The 11,417-nt window shown below is 60.5% G+C and overlaps 2 protein-coding genes across 3 annotated transcripts; both read left to right on the top strand.

Annotated features, from left to right (window-relative positions):
- The first annotated feature begins 461 nt into the window (after positions 1-461).
- USB1 (U6 snRNA biogenesis phosphodiesterase 1) lies at positions 462-4,843 on the top strand. Of its 2 annotated transcripts, none has more exons than XM_088062256.1 (7): positions 462-588; positions 956-1,139; positions 1,612-1,665; positions 2,680-2,785; positions 3,427-3,510; positions 3,798-3,898; positions 4,027-4,843. In XM_088062256.1, the coding sequence occupies exons 2-7, from the start codon at positions 1,036-1,038 to the stop codon at positions 4,223-4,225; spliced, it is 648 nt and encodes a 215-aa protein (XP_087918382.1). In that variant the 5' UTR covers positions 462-588; positions 956-1,035; the 3' UTR covers positions 4,226-4,843. The 2 variants fall into 2 exon arrangements, with proteins under 2 accessions (XP_087918382.1, XP_087918383.1); XM_088062257.1 differs by adding an exon at positions 689-840 and having other exon boundaries at positions 479-588; positions 3,798-4,165.
- MMP15 (matrix metallopeptidase 15) lies at positions 4,226-11,019 on the top strand. The gene is made up of 11 exons (XM_005528199.3): positions 4,226-4,250; positions 5,792-6,015; positions 7,133-7,281; positions 7,535-7,657; positions 7,767-8,074; positions 8,310-8,471; positions 8,579-8,802; positions 8,919-9,057; positions 9,295-9,445; positions 9,561-9,676; positions 9,922-11,019. The coding sequence occupies exons 1-11, from the start codon at positions 4,226-4,228 to the stop codon at positions 10,362-10,364; spliced, it is 2,064 nt and encodes a 687-aa protein (XP_005528256.2). The 3' UTR covers positions 10,365-11,019.
- The last annotated feature ends 398 nt before the right edge of the window (positions 11,020-11,417 follow it).

Raw genomic sequence — 11,417 nt, 5'->3', positions numbered from 1 at the left:
CGGCCCGCCGCTCGCCGCTCCCCATCGGGCGGCCCCGCTGACAGCGCGGGGACTGCGTCCCGAGGCCTTCACCGCCGCCGCGCCGGGAGGCCCCGCGGTGGGCTCGGGTGCAGGGGGACGCTGCCCGCCCGGGGCCGCCCCCGCCCCGGCGAGGCGCACACAAAGGGCGGCGGCGGCGGCCGGGCCGCTCACCTGCGGCGGGAGGAGGCCTCGCCGGCGGCAGGGCCGCGGCCTGCGCGCTGCGCCCGAGCCCCGCGCTGGCGTGGAGGCGGGAGCCGGGATGGAGCAAGGGAGGGAGGGAAGGGAGCGAGCGGCGGGCGGGAGCGCAGCGGAGGGAGCGGAGCGGGCCGGGCCGGGGCGGCCGCGCCGGCGGCGGAGGAGGCGGGGCGGGCGCGGCGGGTGCTGCCCCCTGCCGGGCCGCGCCGGCAACTGCGCGGCCGCGGGGAGCGAGCGGGGTGTCCCGGCGGGAGCGGCGGCCATGAGCGCCGCGCTGGTGGGGTACAGCAGCTCCGAGGAGGAGGAGGAGCAGGAGCAGGAGGAGAAAGGGGGGAGCCGGGGCGGCGGAGCGCAGGGGCCCCCCGGGGCCAGGTGGGTGCGGTGGGGTGGTGGTGGCAGGAGCGCGCGGGAGGCGGGAGCGCGCGGCCTTCCTCCTCCTCTTCCTCGTTCTCACCCCGCTCCGGTCCCGCAGCGCCGGCCGCCCCCGCCTGCCCGCGCCCGCCGGCCTGCCGGGAGACCTAGACCCGGAGGAGGCCGTGAGCGATGACAGCTCCCGGCACGGCGGCCGCGTGCGCGGCTTCCCCCACGAACGGGGCAACTGGGCCACGCACGTCTACCTGCCCTGTAGGTACCGGGACCGGCATGGGTCCGGGACCGGGGGGATGGCGGGACGGAACTCAGCCCGCCGGTGCCGGCGGGGTTGCGCGGCCAGCGCTGCTCTGACGGCGCTGCCCCGCAGACATTGCCCAGGAGGAATTCCTGGAGCTGCTGGAGCTGCTGGTGTCCCGCGCCCGCACCTACGTCCCGTCGCTGGCTGCCATGGAGGAGTTCCACCTGAGCCTCTCGCAGTGCGTGGTGCTGCGCTACCACTGGATTGAGCCCTTCGTTCGCTCCCTCAGGGAGCGCCTGGCCGCCTTCCACAGGTGGGTTTGGCAGCGCCCCGGGAGAGCGCTTCTCATACCCCTCCTCTGCCCTCGGCATCCGTGTTTCACCAGCATCCACGCCCTAAGGTGTCCCTGGCAGATGGTGCTGGCAGAACATTAAAGCCCTGGGGATTTTTCCTCACTGCCTCAGGATCTGGTACCAGACACATCAGGTTTTGGCTTTCCAGGATCAGGCCAGACCTGTGCCATCCCTTAAACCATGGATGATTTTGTTGCTTACATCTGGTGTAGGCACCGGCTGAACATCAGCTGCTTCAGGGCTTCTGTCATTGTCCAGATTTTGGAGGGCTGGAAACGGGAGGGGAATTAATTAGTTTGAGCCCCAAAAGGTTCTGGTTGCACCAGTTTGCCTGTATCTTTCCATGGCTTGGTAACAATCCTGGCCCCTTCTCATCTTCTTTTTTTTTTTCTTTTCCTCCCTAGAGCTGAAATAGGATCTTTCTTATTTCAGGTTCTTCTGTGTGGCTGACCAAGTGAAGGTTTACACCAACCAGAACAAAACCAGGTGAGTGCATAACGGAGCAGCCTGCCTGCCCCAGGAGAATGCTGAACAAGGTGCTGGGTGGACGGGAAGTGTCACCCTGCCTGTCCCACAGTTGGTTTGTGTGACAACATAGTATGATCTCCAGATCATCTCCAGACATTTCACACCTTCCCCTAGCCATCTGTACAAATTTTTAGCTTTGGCGCTGATTCTCTGCAAGCCTTTGGTCTCATTAGCCGGTGTGCACAGCCTGAGGCGAGCAGAGCGGGACCACCTCTTTTGGCAGCAGTGCCAGTCGTGAAATTGTAGTGCAGGTCTTCCAAGAGCTGGAGAGAAATAGCTGAGATGGTGCTAATTCTCCTGGGTGTCAGCTCAGAAGCCTGATTCCAACGAATGCAATTAGTTTTTTTGAATGTCAAAGCAGAGGTGATTAAAACAGCGAAAAGTTGCTGAATCTGGTGGGAAAGGCAGCCCAATAGTCCTGGGTAGGAAAAAGTGGATATGGAACCTGGGTGACAATTTAATCTTCTGCCTCTCTCCTGGAGGGGAAGAAATGATGACTCTAAATGACTCTAGAAGGTGTCATCCCGACAGTCCTGGAGGAAGTGCTGACCTCTTTGTCACATCTCTCCAGCTTGGTACTTCCCATTCCCTGCTTGCTCTCACGCTGCAAAACCTCTCCAGCAACTTCCACTTTTTTAATGCAGCTTCTGCATGGGCACAGCACTCTGCTGAGATTCCCATACAGTGCATCCTTTGCCTGGAAAATTAATTTTCATGTCCCAAAAGGAACTGAGTTTATCTAGTAAACCTACCTGGTTTATCATCCAGTCCTGCTTCTCCCTGCTACCACATCTTCTGTTTTTCTTCAGAATACAATCAGCATCCCTGGATGCTTAAACCTGGCATTCCTCAGACTATCTTGTGTTAGGGAGTAGGGAACTTGCCCAGTAGGATTGCAGGGCAAAGTATTCTTAGGGCTGTGCTTTCTGCAACATAAAAGAGTCCTTGCTGTCTCTCCTTGCCTTTCTTTAGGACTTTCATTGGCTTGGAGGTCTCTGCTGGGCATTTCCAGCTGCTGGAGCTGGTGTCGGAGGTGGATGGAGTTCTAGAGGAATTTGACCTTCCCACATTCTACAAGGTGAGGCGTTTCCTGCTTACTCCCCTGCCAGTCTGGACATGCTGGCTGGTTCCCTGCAAGATGTTCACTCAAATAAACAGGAGTCAGTTGCAGTGGCTGCCCTGCATGGAAGCAGAGTTGTCCTAGGATAGAATGGGCACTGTGGGACTGAGGATAATCCTTGTGTCTTTGTCTTGGGCTCCTTTCTTGGACATTAGTCCAGAGTTTTTGCTTATTACTAGCTTTGGGATCAGGCTTGGGATTTTGAAGGGCCAGACCCCTTCAGTTTGTCTGTCTCCAGAGCCAAGCAGGGAGCTCATGTTGGTTATTCAGAAGTGACCCATGTACCTGCTCTACAGCCAGTGCTGAGAGATTCTCCCACAGCTGCAGAGTTGAGCACAGAGAGGTTGGGAACCAGGCAGCCTTGCCCACTGGTGTCCAGAAGGGCTGGTTTGGGAAGCCCAGGACTCCTCTTGCCTCCAGCACTGTCCAGATCTGCTCTGCAGCTGTTGGGTTGGCAGAGGGGATCTCAGCTTAGGGATCCTCCAGCCTCTGTGATCCCAGACGAGGCAGAAGCATCATGCCACATCTCCCACTGTGGCTCTGTGCATCAAGCAAAGCCTTCTTTAGCCCTCACATTCTTATCCCTGTTTTGTCTTCAGGACCCATCATTCCACATCAGCTTGGCCTGGTGCGTCGGGGACCTGTCTGGCAGGCTGGAAGGGCAGTGTCTGCGGGAACTCCAGGTGTGTCTCCACGTGGTGTGGGAGCAGCAGGAGGGCAGGGCTAGAGTCCAGCCACATCTCCCTGCCAAGGCTGGACAGTGGGAAATCCACTGAGCAGGACAAACTTCAGTGGGCTAAAAGATGAGAAGCTTTTGGAGGGAGCATGTATTAAGTCACCCTCCTGAGGGAAGTCAGAGGCATCCAGCTGCAAAAGGCTTCATCTGTGGCTTGCTTCAGAGAGGGAGCGGCCGACTCTATCCTCTGGCAGATCCTCCTTCCTGGTATTGACTCCTGCCTCTGTTTTCCAGGACATTGTGGATGGGTTTGAGGAGTCAGCATTCCTGCTGCGTATCCAATGGGAGCAAATCCGCTGCAAGTCAGGGAACAAGTACTTCTCCTTCCCTTTGAGGTAGGGGCAGGTGGGGCTGTGCATTTTGGAGCCTTGAAGAGCCTGATGCTGGACCAAGGACTGTTGTCTGGCACAGCTCTGGGTGGCGTGGGTTGTCACGCACCTCCAAACTCTTCTTGCCTGCTCAGCGTCTCTGCGGTGTTTGTGGCCTCAAGTCGGGCTACTTCCAGTTTGAGCTGCTGGCTGAAGAAAACTGTGTTTGTAGCAGATTCCATCCTCGCTGCTGGATGTGCTGCAGTCAGCACCGGTGGTTCCAGTCATCACACAGTCACTAATTTTGCTGATTTTTTTAAAAGAAAGAAAAAAATAAATCTTCAAAAGCCATAGATGCCTTATGGGAAGGAGGAAGAAGGTAGCGTGGGAAGCTGCTACTAAAGGGAGAGTGTCTCACACAGTGGGAAGTAGCAGTGCCAGATTGTTGGGAGACTCTGGGCATGTTTTGAGTAGCAAGAGGCAAGAGCTGGATCCTCTTCCCTGAGTGTTTTCCTACTGTAAGCCAGCTTGGTCGAGCTCCTGAGTCATGTTGTGTCCCTCTCACACTGCTGCTGCCTGTGTAGAGACATTGCAGTGTCTGATCCTTTTGCCAAACAACAAGAGCTTGCTGCCAGGTGTGGAATGGACAGTCAGTGTTTGCCTGAGATGGGAGGGCAGTCCCTTCAGGTCAGTCAAAGGGTTGCAGCTCCTGCCCAGGCCCCACACTTTTTCCCTGTGTGATCAGCACCCCAGATGGATGATGACCCAGGGGATTACAGGCTGGACACTGTCCCTTGGGAGAAGCTCCTTTTTAATCCTTTTGCTCCTGTGGGTTGGTTAGCTGCAACCTGTCAGGTAGTTGGAATAAACAGGATGCTGATGCGATGTGCTGAATCTTTTATTCTGTGTCTGTTATTCCATGTCTGTCCGGGACTTCTGAGCAGTAAAAATCTGCCTCCTCATATCATAAAACTGTGACTGTGGTGTATTTTATACACAGTTCCTGCAGGTTTCACGTGAGACCACGTCTGTCAGTGCTCCTGTGAGCTCCATACTGCCTGTCCTGGCACACCAGAGTGGCTTTGTCTCTGGGAGCGTCTCCATACAGTCGGGATTTGTGTCCCTGGGAGCATCGCAGCCAGTTGCTGCTGCCAGCAGCCTTTTGAAGTCCTTAACAAAAAAATCTGTTAAGTCTTTAGCCAGTTAGTTTCCCGAATGGGGATCTGCAAGATAAGTTTCTTCTGGGGGAAGGAAAAACAAACAAACGTAGAGATATATTTAGCCCCTGGGGACTTAAGTGAAACCGGTTTCTCCCAGGTTAATGCTCAACCACCGGCCCCAGCCGGGCCTGGCACAACACCCAGTTGTGTAACACCGGGTGTCAGAGACCGCCGGGACAGGGGACGATGGCTGTGGGGACAAAGTCGGGAGATGTGGCGGCTGCCGGCGGAGTCTGAGGGCGGCAGGGCCCGGGGCGGGGGTTCTGCCCGGGGGGTTCTGCCCGGGGCCGGGGGTTCTGTCCAGGGCCGGGAGGTTCTGCCTAGGGGGTTCTGTCCAGGGCCGGGAGGTTCTGCCCGGCCCGGGGGTTCTGCCCGCGGCTCCACCGCGCACACACGTGCGGGGGGGGGGGGTGGGGTGGCCCCGCCTCCGCCGGCCCCGCCCCGCTGAGGCCCCGCCCCCGCCGCGGCCCCGCCCAGCCCGCTCCCACCGCTCCCCGCCGCCGCCGCGCCCGCCTTCCGCCAGCCGCTGCCGTGCTCCCGGCGGCGGGCAGAGCGCGGCAGGGCAGCCGGGCGGGGCCGGGCCCCGCCGCCCCGCAGCGGCCGCCCCCGTGCCGCGCGCCGCCGTCCTGACCTCAGGCACAAAAGGCGGCCGGGAGGCGACGGGCCGCGCCTGGCACCGCCGCCCATGCACCGTGCGCAGCCCCCCGCGGCGGCTCGGCCCCGGGCCATGAGGGCGGCGTAGCTCCGACACCGCCGCGCTCGGCCCGGCCCGGGCCGGCGCGCCGGGGGGCCGCCGCGGCCGGGCGGCGGCGCGGAAGGGGAGGAGGGGGCGGCGCCCCCTGGCGGGCGGGCGGGCGCCTCCCGCCGCTCGTGGTGCTGCTGGTGCTGCTGGCGGGGGCGGCGGGCGAGGAGATCAACGCCGAGGTGAGCCACGGGCCCGGGGCTCGGGCACCCCCACCGCCCCTCCGGCACCTGCGGGCCCGCCGCACCGCCGGCCCGGGCAGGTGCAGGCGGGGCGGGGAACGGGCCGGGCTCCGGGTCGCCCCCCGGGGTGGCGGGCAGCGGGCGCTGGGTGTGGGGAGGGAGCGCTTTGTGCCCGGCGGGGGAGGGGGTGAAAGGGGCTTTTGATAAAGGCTCTGCTCCACCACCCTGCCGGGGGTAGGGGAGTGGGTGTAGAAGAAATAGATTTAATGTTTTTAGAAATATGAATGTTAAGCCGTTTTTGGAACAAAAAAAAAAAAAAAGTGATAGGAAAAGAATTGGGATTGGGAAAGGATTGGAGAACCTGGAGAAAAAGACTTGGAAAAGAAAAAAGACTTGGAAGAGGAATAAGACTTGGAAAAGGAGAAAGATTTGGAAGAGGAATAAGACTTGGAAAAGGAAAAAGAATTGGAAAGAATTTAGGAAAAAAGCTTTAAAGATTAAAAGGAACCCCCCCCCCCCAATTTGGAAAATAAAAGTGAAGAATAAGAGGAAAAAAGAAAGTTACAAAAGAGTAATAATAAAGATAAAAATAAAATGCAATTAAAGCAGACAAGAGGAGGCGGAGGCTGGGGCAGGAAGGAAGAGCCCCGGTGGGCGCGCCCCTGCACCCTCCTGCCCCCCGCCCTGGAGCTACAGCCCCGCAGGACAGAAGCCCCTTTGTGGGTGCAGCCTGGGGTGAGGGTCCCAGGCTTCACATCCCTCAGCAGCTCCCAGGGGACGCCTCCAGAGGAGGACAGGGACGGGCAGCCTGCAGGCAGCCTGGACCCCTGCCAGCTGCCTCGTCCCTGGAGTCAGAGCATCCGGCAGCAGCCCCCCGAGTTCGCCGGATCCCCCACCTTTCAGGCAGGGCAAGGACCCTGTGCCCTGCTGCCGCACCGCTGCCTGCTCAGGGCTGGCATTTGCTGCTGGCAGCTGGCACTGACCCCTATGAAGGGACACGGGGCTGGGGTGCAGCCGGGCAGGGGGACGGATCCTTCCCCAGTGGGTGTTGGGGAGCTCCAGGTCCCACGGTGGGGCCGCTCCCTGCCGGGGCTGACACGCAGCTCTCCCGGTGCAGGCATGGCTGCGGCTCTATGGGTACCTGCCGCAGCCCAGCCGCCGGATGTCCACCATGCGCTCGGCTCAGACTTTCTCCGCAGCGCTTGCTGAGATGCAGAAGTTCTACGGCATCACCGTCACCGGCGTCCTGGACGAGGAGACCAAGGCGTGAGTTTCTCCATTGTCCCCTCGCTCAAGCAGATGGCAGCTCCGCTCCCAGGCTCTGTGGTTTTCTCTGACAGCCCCAGGGCTCTGCCAGCGCCTGGAAAAGTGGGTGCTGTCCTCCTTGGGAGCTGCTTCTCCCCTTTTGGGGGCTGCACCTCTGCAGCCAGGATATTGTCCCTGCTGTCTGTGGGTGCTGTAACCCCTCAGGGATCTTGGCTAGGGTGGGCTGAGCCCTGGCTCGGTGTCCTCCTGGCAGGTGGATGAAACGTCCCCGCTGTGGGGTCCCGGATCAGTTTGGAGCACGGATGAAGTCCAACATGCGTCGGAAGCGGTACGCGCTGACAGGGCGGCGCTGGAGCCAGAACCACCTCACCTTCAGGTACCCAACACTGCCAGGGATTCCCTCCCCCCAGCCCATGGAGAGCCATGGATCCCCTCAGGGAATGAGTGCTGCTCCAGGCCTTCCCTAGTGAATTCTGTATCCCCAGCATCCAAAACTACACGGAGAAGCTGGGTCGGTACCACTCACACGAGGCTGTCCGACGAGCTTTCCGGGTGTGGGAGCAAGCCACGCCGCTGGTTTTCCGGGAGGTGGCCTACGAGGACATCCGGCAGAAGAGGAAGAAGGAGGCTGACATCATGGTGCTCTTTGCCTCTGGATTCCATGGAGATAGCTCTCCCTTTGATGGCCTTGGAGGATTTTTGGCTCATGCCTATTTTCCTGGCCCTGGCATGGGGGGGGACACGCATTTTGATTTGGATGAGCCCTGGACGCTGGAGAATGCAGATGTGTCTGGTGAGTTGAGGGCCAAGGAGGTGGTAAAGGTGACCAGAGGAACCTGGTGGCCTTCTGGGCTGGAGGAGGGGGGTCTGTGCTGGGGTGGACAGGGGTGGGAGAAAGAGCAGGTCCACCATGGGTGATGCAGGCCGATCCTGCTGAAGCACCCCTGTTGCAGGGTGCTGGGTCCAGGGGGTCCACCTCATGTGTCATGTCCTTCATCCCCTCTTGCTGATGGTGCCTCTCCATGCAGGGAACAACCTTTTCCTGGTGGCTGTGCATGAGCTGGGGCACTCGCTGGGCTTGGAGCACTCCAGCAACCCCAGTGCTATCATGGCCCCCTTCTACCAGTGGATGGACACGGAGAACTTCCAGCTGCCTGAGGATGACCTCAAGGGCATCCAGCAGCTCTACGGTGAGGAGCTGGTTGGGGGATCATCCCAGAAATGTGTGTGGGGAAACTGAGGTACATGTGCTGTTGGTGTGCATCACTTCATCACTTGTCTCACCTGCCTGATCCAGGTACTGCAGATGGGCACCCTCAGCCCACCAAGCCTTTGCCCACCATGACACCCCGGAGACCTGGCAGGCCAGACCAGAGACCCCCTAAACCTCCCTCTCCAGGGAATCCAGAGCGACCACCCAAACCTGGCAGCCCTGACCGACCTGACCAGTATGGCCCTGACATCTGTGATGGGGACTTCGACACGGTGGCGGTGCTGCGTGGGGAGATGTTTGTATTCAAGGTACCTGCCGGGACCTCCTCCTGCCCCTTCCTTGGGTCTGTGGGTGGGAGGACCCCTCAGCAAGGTGACTGTCCCTGTGTCCCCCCATGCTCTGCCAACACCCTGTTTCTTTCCAGGGCCGGTGGTTCTGGAGAGTCCGGCACAACCGGGTGCTGGACAACTACCCCATGCCTATTGGGCACTTCTGGCGGGGCCTCCCTGGGGACATCGATGCTGCCTATGAGAGGCATGACGGGAAGTTCGTCTTCTTTAAAGGTGAGCAGGGAAGCTGGATGGGAGGGCTGAGGTGGAAGCGAGACCTCAGTGCCCCCCACAAAGCTGCTGAGAGCTGGTTGGCTTCATCCTATCATCACCCACCTCCCCAGCCAGAGCTGCTGTGTGATGCTAAGGGGTTGGGGTGGCCACAGGCATCTACCACTATCCATTTGTGTATCTGCCATAGCAGCTGGACAGGACCTTCTCAACCCCCTTCTCCAACTCTTTCCACTCCAGGTGACCGGTACTGGCTCTTCCGAGAAGCCAACCTGGAGCCCGGGTACCCACAGCCCCTGGTCACCTATGGGCAGGGCATCCCCTATGACAGCATTGACACGGCTGTCTGGTGGGAACCCACGGGACACACCTTCTTCTTCCGTGGGGACAGGTGAGTGTCTGTAGGGTTCTCCCTGCTCTGTTGCTTCCTAGCCCCTGTCAGGGGGAGAACGTTGGGCAGCAGGGGACCCCTGTGCTCGTCACCTACTCCCCACCTCCCTCCCCAGATACTGGCGCTTTAACGAGGACACACGCTCGGTGGACCCTGGGTACCCAAAGCCCATCTCTGTCTGGGTGGGCATCCCTCCCTCGCCCAAGGGAGCCTTCCTCAGCCCGGATGCCTGTAAGTAGAGGAGGAGAGAGGTGGATGGTGGTGGTGGGGGTCTCGGGGATGAGATTATCCCTCTCATGGCCTGGCCTTATGGGATGGACTTGGGGACAGTGTCTGGAGTCGGTGGTGAATCCTTTTCTGAAGGATTTCACCAGTCCTGGAGAAAAATGCTATCTTGGGCATCTGCAGGGGTGCCCAGGTTCTGCAGCGTCCTGTGCCCACCGACTTACCCCTTGTCTCCATCTTCTCTCCCCCAGCCTCCACCTACTTCTACAGAGGCACAAAGTACTGGAAGTTTGACAATGAGCGTCTCAAGACAGAGCCAGGCTATCCCAAATCCATCCTACGGGACTTCATGGGCTGTCACACAGAGCTGGTCCCAGACCCCAATCCCCGCTGGCCCGATGTGGACCGACCCCCCTTCAACCCTGATGGGGATGGGGGGACTGAAGGTGAGGAGGAGGAGGAGGAAGAGGAAGATGAGGATTACAGTGAGGGAGATGGCCAGCCAGGCAGGGACGTGGACGTGGTGGTGCAGATCGATGAGTACACACGCACCATGAGCGTGGTCATGGTGCTGGTGCTGCTGGTGCTGCTGCTTTGCATCCTGGGCCTCATCTATGTCATCGTCCAGATGCAGAGGAAGGGCGCACCACGAATGCTCTTGTACTGCAAGCGCTCCTTGCAGGAGTGGGTCTGACCCTGGCTCCCTCCCCCAACTGCCCCCACCACCATGGTGCTAAGATGGACCTGACATCCCCTCCCCCTGACCCTCACCACAGCCTCGGCCCCTCTATCCCATTGTTGCTTGATGGCTCCAGCCTCAGAAAAGGGGGGATGCCCAACCCCCCCAGCCCCTCCAGAGCAGCCGGGCTGGGACCGGGGATGGTCATGGGGGGGCTGGAGGGCATCCAGGCCCTGCCTGCTCCCCAGTGCCTGTGCGTCCCCTAGCTGTGACCCTCAGGCTGCCACCCATCACGTGCCTGCATCTGCCATGGGTGCCTGCAGCGTCCCTTCCTCCTGTGTGAGCCCGCTGCAGCTGGGGTGGTGAGTGGGCTGGGGGGCTGCTCACAAGTGCTGTGGGCTGGCAGGTCTCAGCCACTGGCACCTGCGGTGGCAGGGAAGGGAGGGCTGAGTTCACGGCTGTGTTTCCTGTTGAACCACGGGGATACAGGGATGTGGTGCCTAAAGACAGCACGAGTTGGGAGATGCCGCCTCTGCAACCCTGCTGGGGCTCAGCTCGGTCCGGGCCCTGCTGCTGCCCCGTGGGACGAAGCCCTGGGGCACGTGGCCCTGTGGGCAGGGCAGCGGGCACGGCCGCCTTGTATGTCCATTAAACGGGTCGGGTGTGTGGAGAGCTGTGGTGCCGTCGTCCTTCCTGCCGCGGGGGTGCCCTGGGAGGCATTGGGCAAATTTTGTGCTAATGGGGCTTGTCTGGGAGGGTCACCCTGCATGGCATCCCGAGGGGAGCGGGTGCCATGCTACAGGATGCAGGGAAGGAGCCAGCATGGCTAGTGATGTCCCTGCAGCAGTCCCTGCCCTAGGGCTGCCACTTTAGGGGGGGCCAGCTAAAGCAGCCCCCCCACCCCCATCAGGGGACAGAGCGGCCTTTCAGCAGCTCCCATGGCAGTGACAAGGGCCTGGCTGGGAACACAGCGTGCCTTGTTCTCCCCCAGCCAGCACCGCTCTTCAGCCCCGGGCGGCCGCCTCCCTTCCCTGTGCAGGGGCCGGCAGCAGCTGGGGACCCTCCTGG

The sequence above is a fragment of the Pseudopodoces humilis genome, chromosome 14, assembly GCF_049639895.1.
Source record: "Pseudopodoces humilis isolate 2021_Gansu_Grassland_sample_001 chromosome 14, ASM4963989v1, whole genome shotgun sequence".
Taxonomy (NCBI): Eukaryota; Metazoa; Chordata; class Aves; order Passeriformes; family Paridae; genus Pseudopodoces; species Pseudopodoces humilis.
The sequence above is the reverse complement of the archived record's forward strand: the minus strand, read 5'-3'. Positions and strand labels throughout refer to the sequence as shown.